Here is a 16,206-nt window from a genome sequence, read left to right as displayed (position 1 = left end):
CCCTTCTTTTTAATCTTTCCCTAAAGTGTTCGGATTTTCCTATAACTTTTATCTTTTCTATTACATTTTCTTAATCTCACTTTCTCAGTCTAGCCAAAAACAATTTCCAAGCAGATCTTTTTTCACACATGACTCAGTCGAATTGTAACAACTGCCTTCCAAAATTTAAAATATTTATAAATGACAGTGCAATTTGTAATAATTTATTTGTTTATAATTTATTTTATGGAGTTTTGTAGAGAAGAAGGAGATTTGACAAGATTTGATACTTTGTTGGCCAATAAAAGATGAACAATAATTGTTGACAGCGTGATGATAAATAATAGGGCAGTGTTCATGATTTAACCAATCCTGTTTTTTCATAGCAAACTATTTTACCTACTCCTGTCGTTTATTGTCCAACGCAAACCTCAAAACAATAACAAATCCTTTCCCACAACCTTTTTCTTTTTCTTCTCAAATAAATACCCAATTTTGAAACGCAAAATGAAATTTACGAGGATACGAAGTTCTTCCTCTGCCTCCAATATTCTCTTTCAATTTCACACCAAAGATATGCTATCGCCTAAAAATAAAATAAATGTAAAACATATATATGATAATTTTGAAGATTAAATATTATTTTAAAAAATTGATATCAGTGTAAAACCGAGTAAAAAAAGATATCGCCTGAGTGTGAATATTTAAGGGAAGTGGAATTCTTGGATCCCAATTCTGGTAAACTCGTAATTCCAAACTAGACTGAATTTGACATGTATTAGTTATTTTTCAGGAATTAGTTTCCCTTCACTAAAAGTTCAACCACTTCATCCTAGTCTTAGCGTCATGCCCAGCTTTCCGACTTTCTGGGATGTCTGTCTCTAACGGAACCATTTATGAGCAGTTTTTCTCGTTCCAAAATGTGAAAACCAACTCATACAATTCAGATTCAATTTTTGTCTCTGTTCCAAAAAACAAATATGCATAATTTATTATTTTAGATTTCTTATTCAGACTTAATTATCATATATAATAGTATTTATTGAGATAATATTTTTATTTGTGAGGAATAGTTACTTGCATTTTAAACAATTTTTATCATCCTATTATATATACCACTTTAAATATTTTGAAAATATCCTTTTTAGAAAAATATCCTAATATATAATCAGGGATGCTATTTAGAGACCAACAAGCTCTTGATTAGCGCTTTATATTTCTTTTTTTCGCATAAACCAGAGTTATTTATGTTACCAAATAACAGGAATAATGATATATTAACCTATTTTTTTACTCATTTTTAATTCGTCATTTTGATTTATTTTTAATTATTTATTTTTATGTTTTTTAGTTATGTAATTAAAAATAAATTAAAAAAATATCAAAATATCATTATCCATCCGGATTATCCAGATATCAACAGCGTTGCAGTCTATTTCTCTTAATGTTTAACAGAGTATATTGTATTCAAGACTTTCTTTTCTCCAGATCTGATTAGCGTTTACTTTAAATTTTAAAAACTTGGTTCTTTTGTAAGATGCAGCAGAAACAGAACCAATTCCAAGTTTGAGCGCAGAGAGCTCTATGGAAACGTTGGTATTTACAATTTGGAAGAGATAGAGTAGTATGTAGATAACCCAAGAGAGGAGCAGCTATAGCAGAGAGTAGTAGAGGACAACGGAGAAGGAAACAAAACCAGATTAACACTATAAAGCAAGGGGAGAGAGTGAAATTCAAACCACATGAGGTGCCTCTGTTCTACCAAAGAAACCTGGATTTCTTGGGAACGTTACTGGGAGGACTCATCTGAGGAACTACGAAATTATTATCATCGCCAAAACTTGATCTAACGCTACCTTTCCTTCCCTCTCTGTACCCATTCTTTTCACCCATCTCTTCCCAACATGCAGCAGCACCCGCAGAAGGTGGCGCTTGAGGAACCCAGATCCCTCCAGAGGAGAACGAAACCATGTTTCCCTCACCAAACGCCGACAACATTTCATCACCATTCTGCAATTCAACATCACCATGTTAATCCGCAGATCCAATAAAACCAACATCAGTTGCCACAACAAAAATTCAAATTAGATCCCAACATTTGTTACTAAATTTGGTCGGCAATTAATTGATGAAACTAACCTTAGAGCAATCAAAAGTTGAATGGGAATCGAGAAAATCTTCGAACTTCATGCCTGGGATAGTGTTTATCAAGTACTCTGATATGCTGCTACCAGTGAAACCCGGTGCTTGATTTGTTTGCAGGATTCCTCCAGGCTTAGGAGGTGAGGGTGTTGAAGGAGGATTGGAAGGTGCGTGTGAAGTAACGAGAAGAGGGTTTGGGTTTTTCTTGGGTGATGATGAAGAAGAATAAGGCATGGCAGAAGTAGAGAACTTGATCCCGGTGAGAAGAAACCTGCTATGGTTCTTGGTGAGTTCGTTAACAGAATGAATGGACACGTCACAGTCTTTGCACAGAATTGCTCTATCTTGCTGACAAAACACAAAAGCTCTTTTCTCCTACACCACCACCATAACCAAACTAATGAGTAATAATATTAATGTAATAATTAGTAATTAATTAACATTTAATTAGTAATTAGTACCTGGCAAACATCACAGACAGGAAAATGCTTAGCAGAGGGGTGGGTGAGAGAGAAGCGGTGGTGTTTGGAGGCGAGCTTGTTGGCGTGGTGGACACGGTGGTCGCAGTCGTCGCAGAGGGCGGCTTCATCGGCGGTGCAGAATAAAGAAGCGTGGTTCTCGTTACAGACATCGCACTGGATCTTCATATTGTTATTATTTAGGTGTTGTGTTGTGTGACCACCTTAGATTAATAGAAAAGAGGTTTTTGATTTGAATTGAAATGAAAATGAAAATGAAGGAGATGAACACTGAATCGTTCACGGTTAAGTTAAATACACTCGAGACGAGTCAAATCAGCGAGCGAGCAACGCGAGTCAGGGTGTCATGTTTCACGTTCTTGCAAATATTGACTCGGTTAATGCGAGTTCAAGCCATTAAATATCTCCCTTAGGCCACAAAACACGTGTTCTATTCTCCCTATCCTATCACTTAATACTGTTAATTATTCATTTCTACAATTTCTTTAATTTGGATAAATGTCAAATGCAATCACTTACCACTGTTAGTAACATATAAATATTTAAAAGTAATTATAGTTATTTATCATTTATCAACTTTAAGTGGTTCTAATAGAATACTAAATACGTTATATGAAGAAAAAAACCATGAAGTAGAGAAAAAAAATTCTAAGCTATCATCTCTTCTCTTAAGTAATCACATTATTGCTTAGTAACATGTTCTGAATCACAAAAATCAACTTTGTTTTTCATTGATTTTTGCAATGTTAGTTGGACAAAAAAATTAATTAAAAGATAATCACAACTTGAAAACGTAATTAGATTATAATTTATAGATATTATAAAGAGACACTAATTTAATACATGTCTATTAATAAAATATATAACCTGGGTTTGAGTACGCGGATATGCTGCTGTAAATATTTTATAATTCCTTTAGCTATCTAACGATTACATAATTTGTTTAATCATACCAACAAGTCATATTAAATAGTTATTTAGAACAATTATTAGTCTTGATCTTGATTTTAGATCGTAAAAGTACTTTTACGACCCTGAAAGAAAAGCTACACAAATTCACATGCTTTCGAGTTTTTAACGATCACAGTGACGACATCCCTTGCATAAGCATTAGATATTAATTCAAAAGTAAACAAGAAAGATTTCTTTAAAAATATCAATTTATATATAATTTATAAAGAAGAAAACTTACATAATATTAACACGTTGGCTTATTATTTAAAAAGTAATTTATTAAAAAATAGAATATATAACAAATGATGTGATAATTAAGATGAAGAATAGAAAAAAAGAATTACAACATTTTTTCTTACATTATTATTAGTGAAGGTAAGGTGTATGGTACAAGCAGAGTCATAGTAAAGGAAGAATTGAGAGATGAGTTGGTTGGGACAATAAGACAAATAAGTTCTTTTTTTGTTAGGAAAATATAAATCATTCTCTTTGTTCTTTGAAATTAAACTGTCTTCTCTATGTTTGCATGTTAACTTTATGTTCATAAACTGAATTTCTTCTTATAATTCTTTTTGAAAAAAAAAAATATTTCTTACGTTTAACTAAAAAACTAATCAATTTTGTTTAGCTTAAACCCATATACACTTATTTGAACTAATATTTTGATAGTTTTTATTTCTTATATTTATGCATTTAAAAGATTAATATAAGCCAACCTATCACATTAAATAAGGAATGTTAAGTTAACTCTTACCTTTACCTTGTATGTATAACATATGTTCTTCTTGAATAATAGTGTTTTTTTAGTAGAAAAAAAAATTGTTGGACGTTAAATTTACATTAATGAAAATCAGTGATTAAGTTGTTGATGAACACCAAGTGAAATCTACCAAAATATTTCTACTTTAAGAAAATTTATAAGACAAATATAACATGAGATATGAGTTTAATTCATATAAAGATTGATACTATCTTTAATATTAGAGGATGAAAATGTGCGTTTATCAAATCTTAAAGTACCTGAAAATGGGAGAGAAAGTAAGAAAAAAATGGAATTGAAAAGAAGAATAAAGAGAATATATTGTGTCATAGTTTTTATCATTGTATTTTCCCTCAATCTAATATAATATCTGTATATTCATTGGTCAAAGTTCATTACTACCATTTTAGAAAGAAGAAAATCCTAAATGATGTTGTGAGTGGATTCTGGGGAAACAAAAAGTCTTAGGAATCAATATTTTATTTTTAAAGGTAGTTTTATAGATTCATCCTTTCTTAATTATGATGATGCCATCATGTGTGGGACAAATCGTAACTCATTCCAATTATATTGATGATGTATTTTTAAGTACTAATTATGTGTATTCAAAATCCTCACTATTACTCATATTTTAATAATAAGTAATAATTGTGGTTGATAAATTTTTTTTTTTGTTACCTTGTTAGAAGCCGTTTCTTCCTAATTTAAAATTTTGAAAAAAGTGTTTTTCTTTATAAGCAAGTAAATATTAATTACTAATTGTTAGCTCGTCATTAATATGTTTTTTATTTGAATTTATATATATATATATATATATATATATATATATATATATATATATATATATATATTTTATCAAATCAGATACTAGTGCGAGCACCTACCTCAATATTACCTCAATGAATATTATAGTAATAATTTCCAACTTTGTGGGAGCCTAAGATCTTCACATCTCGATTTAGAAAGAAAACAAATACTACTTTCCTCAAGAATTCTAAAAAAAACGACTCCAAATGAATATTTTATTTATCAATATCAACATCGGTTTTGATCTCAAATGAATTGACACAAAAAGCGAATAAAGAGACATTTTTTTTAAAGAATAAAATAAAACCACGAAATAATTGAAAGTTGTTGAAAAATTTCAGTGATATATTAATGATCAAAACAAATTTAAAACCAGTTATTATAATTATAACCAGTGGTTGTAATTATACGAAATCATATTTACAATAAAAAAGTATATATATATATATATATATATATATATATATATATATATATATATATATATATTCATAACCTCTTTAGTAAATTAAATATTATTATACTGATACTTATAAACAATCAATAAAAACATTTCTCATTAAAATTAGAACTAAGTTTATTCAACCATTGAAAAAGACTCATTTATCATCGTAATCGCATATCTTATGAACTAGAGTTAAATAGCATTTAAATATATCATTTTCACTTAATCTTTTGAGTAGATTTTAAGAATAGTGTCATACTAAAAGTTTGAACTCTAGAGCATATAATATCTGTAACTAATCATAACCCTAATAATTTTACTGTAACATACTTGGAAAAAGTCAAATATTCATGAAAACTATTAACATCGAAAGTGTAGCAAGGATTGAGATCCATGATTAGGAGTGTTAGGAGTTGGGGGACGACCTTAAGTTAGGTGAATGGGTGAGTCAGACAGAACCTGTCTACTTTTTAGAAACATTAAGTGTTAAAACATTGATGAAAGAAAAATGTTTTTTTTACACTGGATACACCATTTTACAATTTATTTATATGAATATTTTGATCATTAAAAAAATTAATTTTTATATTAATAAGAAAAAATAAATTAAACAATAAAATAATAAATATTCTTACAATATTTTATAATCTTGTTTTAAAATTAAGATGTAAGACGATTTAAATACATTTTTATTTTTTATCCTTTAAATCATATTTTAAAGACAAAATTATAATAAATTAAAAATTTAAAAACAGACCATACTTTTAAATATACTGGGATTAATAACAATATCGATTTTATCATGAGACTTTAAATCAAATTATTTATTATTTATTGAATATTAACATAATATCTTATAATATAAAAGGTGGGATAATTTATATGGATTATGGAAATGGGTGGTTGGAAGATGAACCCGATCCAACATCTTCGCCCATAACCCGTATTTGGTGGATCTTTAGTCCTAACCAGGAATATAGTTAACTCTAGACACCTTGTTGACACTTAAGGGGGACCATACACACTACATATTCTAATATTTCATGTTTGCATTTCTTTATTCATTGCTATTTGCTGGGGAGAACATGGGAATTCGAAAGGAAAATTATATTTTATCACCACTATTCATTAAAAATATCTACTTTACACCTATTTTAATAAAATATTATATTATAATCAAGTAATCATTTATATAGGAGTGAAAATAAGACAAAAAAAAAGAGTATTGTTGATTTTATATCATGTTGTTTAAAATAACTTTTCACTGTGATATTTGTTTCCAACTTCAGATTAATTAGATAATTATAATAAACACAAAACTTAACAAATGTTTTTATTTATCTAGGAAATACTCTTTGCTGAAAAAAGAGATACACAAGGTGGGTTATTATATTACATAAGTGATAACATACGATGCATACCATTAATTTTGATAAAGAAAAAAAAATATTGATAGTCCATATGTGACGAGTAATTTTTTATATACAACTAATGGAACTTTCAGTAATAAAATTAAAACTTTTATTGTTAAAAGTTTTCAAAAAAAAGCATGGAGTTTACTTATTTACAACTTCTTTCTCACTTTTTAAAAGAAAAACAAATTAATTTGTAAAGTTTTGTCATATTTGACTTTATTCTGTATATTTTTAGTTCAATGAATTGATTTTTCAATTTACGAAAATAAATCAAATTAATTTTTTTTTTTCATTCTTAAATTCAATATTAGTGATTTTCTTTTAGAGATTAATTCATTGCTTTGAAGATACATGAGTTAGAATCAAATTTGTAAGTATAATAGTATAGATTCTCAAAATATTATTTGAAGTAAAAGAACTTTTTTTTTTTATCAATATGTTTTGCCAAAAATTAAAATATTTCGCAAAGGACGAATGAATTCATCGGATATAGTCAATTGTGTTGATCATATGGCGAAAATAAAGATGAAGTACTTAATTTCAGTAACAAATCTAAATATTTAAGACACTTTAATAACGAATCTTAAGGTACCTTTATTTTAGTGACAAAAATGGTAGTATAATTTAATCTAATATAATAATACATTAGTTCCGATGATAATTTATGCTTCCGAAGCATTGTGGTCCAGGCTAGATAGGCTAACCGAGGTTAAAGTTTGTAAAATTTTATTTAAGATACAAACTCTTCACCGCAGAAAAAGGAAATTCCATTTGCATTTCACAATGCTGCTTTTATTTTATGTAGCATGGTAAAATATTTAGAGAAACACATTTTAGTTTACAGATTTATGATTTCACAAATATAGTTCACTAAGACAATAAAGACGAGACTAAGATTTTCTGTATACATATTTGCATCCGTTCTTTTTTCTTTTTTTTCTTCTTATCAATTGTTTATAGTAAAAAACAAGTTGAGGCATTAGGGATTAAAAAGTTTTAAAGATTGCCTGTAAGTAGGGATGTCAAAAAAATCCGTATCCGCGGGTATCCGCGGATAAAACCCGCAACGGATAGAAAATGAATATTAAAAATGGATATCCGCTACCCGCGGGTGTGAGTATTTTTGATACCCGCATGTTAACGGGGCGGGTACGGGTATCATAGTATCCGTACCCGTGGATACCCGTACCCGCTAAACTTTAACTTACTTATATATATATATATATATATATATATATTAGTAAACAACATTATGAGTCTTCATCCAATAATGGTGGTCAGATTCTTACCCCACAAATGAGTAAATTACTTCCATATACTGTGGAGGTATTGATGTGTCTTTAAGACTGGTTATGGACCAACATGGAAGGTAATAAAATTAACACTTTTACTTAGATATTTTAATTAAGTGATTGTTAGAAATTTTTACTGAACTTCTTATGTTTTAAGGCTTTTCTAGATTAAAATTGGACAACATGAAACTTTATACAATGTTGCAAGAGGTGGACATTGATGAAGTTAGTAATTTCTTTAATATTTTATTCAAAAATAAACTACAATATAAATTGGTAGTGATTTTTTATTTGTTTATTTTTCAAGAATCAATCGGAGAAAGAAGACTTGTTGATCTAAGCACTAATTATGATTAAATATTTATTTTTTTAAATATTTTTGTAAATACCTGCGGATACCCGTGGATACCCGCGGATATGAAAAAAATAGACGGGAACCCGCATAACGGATACCCGACGGATATGGGTACGGGTACGGGGCAAATATTTGTCCAGCGAATAAGGTACGGGGGAACTACTACCCGTACCCTACCCGCCCCGTTGACATCCCTACCTGTAAGGTTTATTTTTTATTTTTTTTTTACTAAAGTAGCCTTTATTAAAATCTTATTAGATATAATTCCTTATTTCAATCTCATTACAAATGACATTCAACTTAAGTTCAAGATTTCTTTAAATGAATATAACACTTACTTGAGGATAAATATTTAAAAATTAAACACAAATTAATTAACATTAAAAATTTAAAAAAATCGACATTAAAATATAATTACATTGAAGAAGAGAATCACACTTAATAATTTGCTTCACTTTAACTAAAAAACATAGCGAGAATTACACGCACTTAGTTGTAAAACTAAAATCTCTATTTGTAGCACTACCTAGAAATTACTAATTGGACTATACGGGGAACACTCTAAAAATGACGTATAATTTATAATACTACCATCGATTCGTAAGTTGTAATTATTCTTTATTCAAATTAAATAATTCTTAAAAATTTAACGTAAGTCGTAAATCACATTTGGAGCGTTTTGTTCCCATATTTCAATCTCCTTTAAAACAAAAAACAAAATAACTACTTTTTCATAGTTTTAAATTAATTTATGCAAATGTTATGAAAAAACAAACTTCTAATTTTAATTTGAGTATAAATTAATTTTAACTTGTACAATTTATTTTAGATTATTTATTCGTGTTTTTTAATTCTTCAATAAAAGCTTGTTAAAATAGACCATAAACCTGCAATCATATTTTAACACGAATGTCAAAGTAAAATAATCATAAAAGAGAATAAAATATACAAAAAATCAAATTACTTCATACTTCCAACACTCAAATAAAAAAATTATTTACAAAAACGAAAGCCAACTTACGTAAAGCGCGAGTCAAGACATGTTGCCTCCTGCTGTCAAGAACCATGGATAATAAATATTTTCGTTGATTTCTGACTAGAAATTTGGAAAACGAATATTACGACATCTATATAATTAAAAGCTTTTCTCTGAAATCGGGAAAGTTGGACTCCAGGAACAAGTTTGTAATAAAATAAAACAATAATAATAATAATAAAAAAACATAAATCTACCAAAACAATACATCCTGGTATATTTTCCTAATTGATACCTGACATTAAATTCAGTATTCCAAGTTTTAGATTTCAAGGATGTAAACTAAAGTTATCGTCTACAAATAGCTAAAATGTTCTCTCCTATAAAACATTCCGTAAGGGATTATTTGGGTGGAAACAAATATTATCATTTTCACATTATTTGAAGTCGGTAAAGGACAAATTAAAAAATAAAAAATAAAAGAGGGAAGTGATACATTAGTAATTAAAAGTGAAAATTAAAAGGACAAAACAAACATTATCTGAATATGAATAATAAACAAAAATGACAAGGTCCACGATATTTAATGAAATGATACTTATTACTTATCCAAGTCCACCCAAAATCAAAATGCTATTTTTTGAAATAACCGATCGTTGGCCAGTGAAGAAAGAAAGAGAGGTTCAAGGGTAAACTAAACCGTAATAAATAAATAAATGAATGAATAGAATTGCTGTTTCAAAGATTATATTTCCAATGAAACGGGGGCAAAAATAGAGCATGAGTCTTCATGACCTTACAAAATGAATGCAGGGTGGTCATGAGATTCAGTTTTCGCTTTCAGGGTTGGATAAATTTAGCATATAACAGAACTTTAGGTTGAGTGATCTATACTATTGCGGCTATTGCGGGGAAAAGAAATTCATTGTGGGAGAAACACGAATTCACCAATAAATGCAATGACATTGCTTACCATTTACCAAAAATCAGAAAGTGCAGTAAAAATAAGCACCTTCTGTGTTAGTGGACCTCTTGCTTCATTTACAATCAACACTAAAAGGTTTGTGAATTGTCAGAAATGTGATCCAGGTACCGCTTCACACGATTTTGATTTATCTCAAATATCAAAGGTATGCCCCTCACCTACAAAACAGACCGCTGATTTTGAGACTTATGTGAATTTAACTAAAGAAACTCTACGAAGAATTCACGTTTCCTACTAATACAGATAATCCAAACAACATCGTTTAAGTTTTGAACACAGCCAACCCTACTTACCCCCAAAAAAGTAGTGATACGAAATTCTACCTTCCGCTTAGATATAAATTCAATCATTTCATGAATCAAAATAGACTCGCTAAAAGAAAGCAGATATGGAATTGGAATAACGAAACTAGTAACATGTCATTCTAATAATTATAACACCAGCTATATCTTTTATACCCTTATTAAGGATATACAGTGGCATTGAAGTAGAAGGTACAAACAAAGCCATGATTACGTGTTTAATTCAACTAATAAATAGAAGAAAACATTTAGTAGTGAAGACAACATCTAACTGTCCAGCATACCAAGCTCCCACGATTCAATTCTGGAAAACCTAAACACTTACCCGCTGCTTAAACAAAATATAAATATAGATGTTGTAATGCAAATTACAGAAACTTGGACGTTAGGCATTATCTGGGATGCTTGGCATGTAACGACTATTATTCTAGCAGCACTAAATCAGAAGGATTCAACAACACATGGACAAGAACATACACAGATGAAAACAACAAAACTTAACCAATAAAGATGGCGATAGACCCCTATTACTGATACCGGATTGAATGCTAAAACAAAAAAGAGAAATAAAAGGATATACAGATAACACGAGGACGAGGGGACTGAATATGATATATAGGAATAATAATTTTGTTTTGGAACACAATTGAATGCCGATTGCACAAAGAATACCGGGAGGTGAGAACTCAGCTGGATAAGAAAAGACAGTATATAGAAGAGAAGTATAGGAAATGATAGGAGCCATATGATCATACCTCAATTAGATAATTGGTATGCAGTCTTTGAGACTGACCAGTGTGCACTTCTTTGCTATTTACCAGAATTGAACTCTTGCCAAAGTTTTTGATGTAGAATGACCCCTCCTTATCCATCTTGATAATTGCCTATATAAGTTAGCAACGAAAACATAATCAATTAAGTCAACCTTGTTTGGTAGTGAAGACTACACCTAACTGTCTACGCTGAACTTACAATATCTTAAGCTTATACATGAAAAAAACTATAATTCTGTACCCCTACTATCTGAATTTACATCATGTCAACATCACATCATAAGTAAAATGATCATTACAGCATGACTGGATGAAACAGTATGCCCCTTAAGACCAGATGAATAACCCGGATGCATTAAAGCATTACATAAATCCTTCATACACTATCACAAATTATATCCAATCATAATTTTTCCTCCATTAAGTTCCAGCCTGACATTGATTTTCTTTGAAGCTAAAATTAGGAGAAAAGGTATGTTGAGGTTACTAGTACAGTATAGCTTCTTTTGTGATGTAAACATTATTTTCTGAATTGAAAACGAGATGTACATTCTGCATGTTTTTATCAACATATAGTAAAAAAGTTACTGCAGCCTTGACATTCAAGTATTCGTAAATGTAACTAACCTGACGTCGAGATATTGAATTGCTATACCCTCCTTTACTCAAGTCAATGTCCACAGGAAAACCTTCCGTCGCTCGACCAAGTAGAACCTGCAGGATGAATTGAGCCATCTTAAATATCGAAAAAAATTATCCCAATGACAGACTGCTTTTAAAGCACATTTATGCTTATAATTGCAGAATAAGTCTGTCCAAAACTACTACTACTTCCTTCATTCTTTGAATTACTCACAAAACTCACTCAATTTACAAACAGATTGCTGCCTGAACTCAGGAGAACAATCTGAACTAAACCAAATATGGGCGTAAACCATATATAATGCATGTGAGAATTTTTTTTCTAGTCAAAAAATAGATAATCTCATTATGCTTTGAGTGCTTTGAAAAGGAATGAATGAAAAAGATCTCTCAAATGACAAGTTGACCAAGCAAGCAGTTTACACGCTCATATACCTCGGGTTTCTTAATATAATGCTTTGTGTGGCGACCATATAAAATGGCAAATGCTCCATGTGCATTAATGGCTCTCTGAATACAAGAATGGGCACCCTGTTCCAGCCTCATGATAGCTCGCTTACTTTCCACATGTTGATATCTTGATACTAGAGTGTAACCAGAAGATATAAAGTTAGGCTATACTGAAAGAAAGTAGATGGTGGTAGCAACAGTGAAAAATTAATACGCTATCATTGATCTTAGTGTGAATTTTGTAATTAAAAAGAATCAAAACAATACTCAATAAGTTCCACAAGCATATTTGATGGATATATATGATGATCAAGCAAAATATACAACACCAAACGCATGGAGAAATTATGGACATATTTGCAGATCAAATATTACTTTAACAACGAACTGGAAATCATTGGAAAGAGTATTAAAGGATTGTAATATCTTGGGGAAAAACGCCTCAACCCCCTCTCCCCAAAATGCCTCTCATTTTATCTTTACTTAGCAATTTGTAAAGATATGTAAAAATATGAGCAACCATAAAGAATCCCTTAGAAGCAGTCAACAACCCGAGGAACTGATGCATGCTCCCATAGCATTGATTTAGGTTATCACTTTACTTCAGGTATGTTCTCCATATCTCTTCTCCAAATAAAATGACAAATAAGAGTACAGAAAAAAAAATATGGCTTTGTAATACCTTCCTCACTATAACAAGAATCCTGATGATCATCAGGATCCAAGTCCATATCAAGTACCTGTAGGAGGGAAGAATGTGTAAGTCAGAGAATGAGAATGAAAGGCTAAGTGTTGACAGAAAGAGTGGTGAAATACAGCTTACCATTGCTTCTACGTCAGAATAAGAAGGAAGCTCATCGTCGCTCTCTATATCATGCTCTTCCTCATCTAGTGTTAGAGGGTCTGCTACCAGCTCTGACTCAAGAATATCTGAGGATCCAACTTCAGCAACTTTCAACTGGTGATTTTGAAGTGACAAACCTAAATCTTGCTCATTCTTCATGGCAGAACCATGAAGTTGGGGATTATTTCGTAAGTCGTTAGAACTAGCTGCTGATTTCTTAATGAAAAGATTTGATATATGATCGCATTGATCCTTTGCCAAGTCAGCGTTGGTAGCTTCTTCCTTTCTATTTGCACGCAGAAGAGCATTTGTAGTGTTTGCAGCATCATTTCCACCTAAGCTACCAGAAACAGTAACAGAAGTCGTAGATACTATGCGTGATGCATGACTAGCAGGCAACTCGCATTTTACCTTAGAACCACCATCAGGTACAAGGAAGCTAGGAGATCCCATCATCTGAGAAGATGATTGAGATTCTACACGGATTTTCTTCTCTGCATGCATCAAAGATTTACCTCTTTCGTTGGCTCTATGTCTATTAAATCCATAATCCTGAACAGATGATGAAATTCGTTTTTTGGATGCTTTAAAAATCAGTTTAGATGAAGGGGGAAATATGACAGGAGGCACATCAAATGGTAGGAAAACGTCTTCGTTATCTGGAATTTCTTGTTCCTCAGTGTTTAGCGAACAGAAAGGAAATTCATTAGTTAGTTCATGAAAGAGGGGATCTTCAGCCAAGGGAGGAGATGACATTTGGAATTCTAATTTGTGAACTACTTGTACACCACTAGAGGTTGACCCTGGGTTGTCTTCTAACTCTTTGTGACATGAAACTGACTGATTTAGAACATGTGCCTGTGAGGCCGTTAACGACTCTGTTCCATCTGTTTTAGGGACTTGCAGCTCTGCTTCATCCTTTTTAGGGACTTGACTTGGATTAACATCATTTGTAGAATTTAGTAGGAGCGAACTCAGACCATCAAAGTAAGATTTGTCAATCCCTTCTTCTCCATCAACATCCATCAGAAAGAGCTCTTCCTCACTACTGAAGTTCAGGAGAGAATTGGACAGTTCTTCCAAATAAGCCTCCCCACAAGCAATCGAATCATTAAAACCATCGCATGGCAAATCAGACTCTTTGATGCCCTCATCTGTACTCCAGACTGGTATTTCAGGAAGTGAAGCTAAGTTAAATGATGTTCCACACTCTAACTCAGTTGAATCAAATGCGTTTTTTTCATCAAAATCAGGACACATATTTCCAGGGTCATTGTTGATGTCATCCAATGTGGGCAAAGGTATTCTCCCTAAATTATCGTCACCAATCCACCCATCAATAGTCAATTCTCCAGGAATATCCAATTCCTCAACAGCTTCATCCAAAGGCACGTTGTCTCCAATAAATTGAGGTTCTTCCTTAAGTACATTATTTAGCTGGACAGGCAAATTCTCTTCAACTGCACTTTCAATTCCCGGGAAAAACACACTGGCAGGAACTCCATTAGAAACCACATTATCATCCATCACATTTTCAGGAGGAAAATCATACTGAACAGGGAGATTTAAAGTTCCACCTTCAGGCATGCAGGTTCCAGATAAGGGGTGACTTTCATGTTCTGCATAATTACCATTTCCTGGATCAACTAGAAAACTCAAGTCCATGGAAGTTAACATGCTATTGCGAATTCTTTTGAGTCTTGCATAATACAAATTGCGAACACTTCCAGACTTTCTCTTAGTTGAAACAACTTTCTGTTCCTTGGAATGTCCAAACCTGTAAAACTTGGACGGGAGAGGCGAAGCTGAAAGCTCAAAGTTTGTCATACCCGCAGAAGCTTCGGCAGAAATGACAGGATCATATAGGAGAGAATACCACCTATCTTGTATCTCTCTGATGTTATATTTCCGAGAAAATTGCACTGCACCTTTGGCAAGTGACTCTAGTGAAGCACCGGCCTATAAATTAAAAGTTAAACATTAATGTAAACACTAAAACACGAACAATGGACTATTCTCCAAAATGAAAACCAGAACATCATATAGATAGATCTATTTGTTCGAAACTTTTCTCTCGGAACTAACTTTTTACTCTTTCTTTTAAAGCCTATACTAAAAACAATGCAGGCGCCAATTCCATGGTTTGCTTTACATACGATTAGTATTATTATTTGTAAGAGAAATTGTGAGTGTATTGGTATACAGGCAACAAAAATGTATAAGCAAGAGAGAGGGTTTAAATTGAAATTAGAGGGGAATGATTGTGGAAAAAGGTAGCAGAATACAAGAGAATGAGAGAGGGAAAGAGAAAGAAAATGAATATAAATCGGAAATTGAAAGCGAATAGAAGGAGAAATGAAAAACCTCAACGGCGTTCTTGAGCAAAAGATCGTCCTCGGGAATCCAAGGGGCTAATGTAGCCAGGGCTCCCATCGTCACTCACCACCGTCTCCGCCTCCGCCTCCGTCTCCGCCTCGTCTTGGGAGTGTGTCTGTCTCACTCTGAAACCAAAACCCCTCTGCTATGTGTGTCACGCTTTTCGTGCAACGCTCAAGACTGTAGAAATACAAGGGTTTTAGCCTTTTAAGGCGCAAGAAAGAAACCGC

At 31.7% G+C, this 16,206-nt stretch overlaps 2 protein-coding genes across 2 annotated transcripts; both read right to left on the bottom strand.

Annotated features, from left to right (window-relative positions):
* Positions 1-1,490: 1,490 nt before the first annotated feature.
* Positions 1,491-2,973, bottom strand: LOC114162280 (B-box zinc finger protein 21-like). Its single transcript, XM_028046108.1, has 3 exons — positions 2,583-2,973; positions 2,119-2,496; positions 1,491-1,989 (listed from the first exon to the last, which is right to left on the bottom strand). The coding sequence occupies exons 1-3, from the start codon at positions 2,766-2,768 to the stop codon at positions 1,738-1,740; spliced, it is 816 nt and encodes a 271-aa protein (XP_027901909.1). The 5' UTR covers positions 2,769-2,973; the 3' UTR covers positions 1,491-1,737.
* Positions 2,974-10,547: 7,574 nt separating this feature from the next.
* Positions 10,548-16,206, bottom strand: LOC114164082. The gene is made up of 7 exons (XM_028048588.1): positions 15,965-16,206; positions 13,580-15,559; positions 13,439-13,496; positions 12,742-12,890; positions 12,292-12,378; positions 11,647-11,775; positions 10,548-10,747 (listed from the first exon to the last, which is right to left on the bottom strand). Exons 1-7 carry the CDS (start codon positions 16,031-16,033, stop codon positions 10,658-10,660), a joined length of 2,562 nt encoding a protein of 853 aa, XP_027904389.1. The 5' UTR covers positions 16,034-16,206; the 3' UTR covers positions 10,548-10,657.

Source organism: Vigna unguiculata, chromosome 9 (assembly GCF_004118075.2).
Source record: "Vigna unguiculata cultivar IT97K-499-35 chromosome 9, ASM411807v1, whole genome shotgun sequence".
Taxonomy (NCBI): Eukaryota; Viridiplantae; Streptophyta; class Magnoliopsida; order Fabales; family Fabaceae; genus Vigna; species Vigna unguiculata.
Note: the sequence above shows the minus strand (reverse complement) of the source record. Positions and strands in the feature narration are given on the sequence as shown.

Excerpts from the sequence above, each read along its gene's own strand:
- LOC114162280 (XM_028046108.1), bottom strand. The coding sequence starts at position 2,768 with ATGAAGATCCAGTGCGATGTCTGTAACGAGAACCACGCTTCTTTATTC. Across the intron at positions 2,497-2,582 it reads CTGTCTGTGATGTTTGCCAG|GAGAAAAGAGCTTTTGTGTT; the intron begins GTACTAATTACT and ends GTGGTGGTGTAG. Across the intron at positions 1,990-2,118 it reads CAACTTTTGATTGCTCTAAG|AATGGTGATGAAATGTTGTC; the intron begins GTTAGTTTCATC and ends GTTGAATTGCAG.
- LOC114164082 (XM_028048588.1), bottom strand. The coding sequence starts at position 16,033 with ATGGGAGCCCTGGCTACATTAGCCCCTTGGATTCCCGAGGACGATCTT. Across the intron at positions 12,379-12,741 it reads ATTATATTAAGAAACCCGAG|GTTCTACTTGGTCGAGCGAC; the intron begins GTATATGAGCGT and ends TTCATCCTGCAG. Across the intron at positions 11,776-12,291 it reads ATTCAATATCTCGACGTCAG|GCAATTATCAAGATGGATAA; the intron begins GTTAGTTACATT and ends TAACTTATATAG.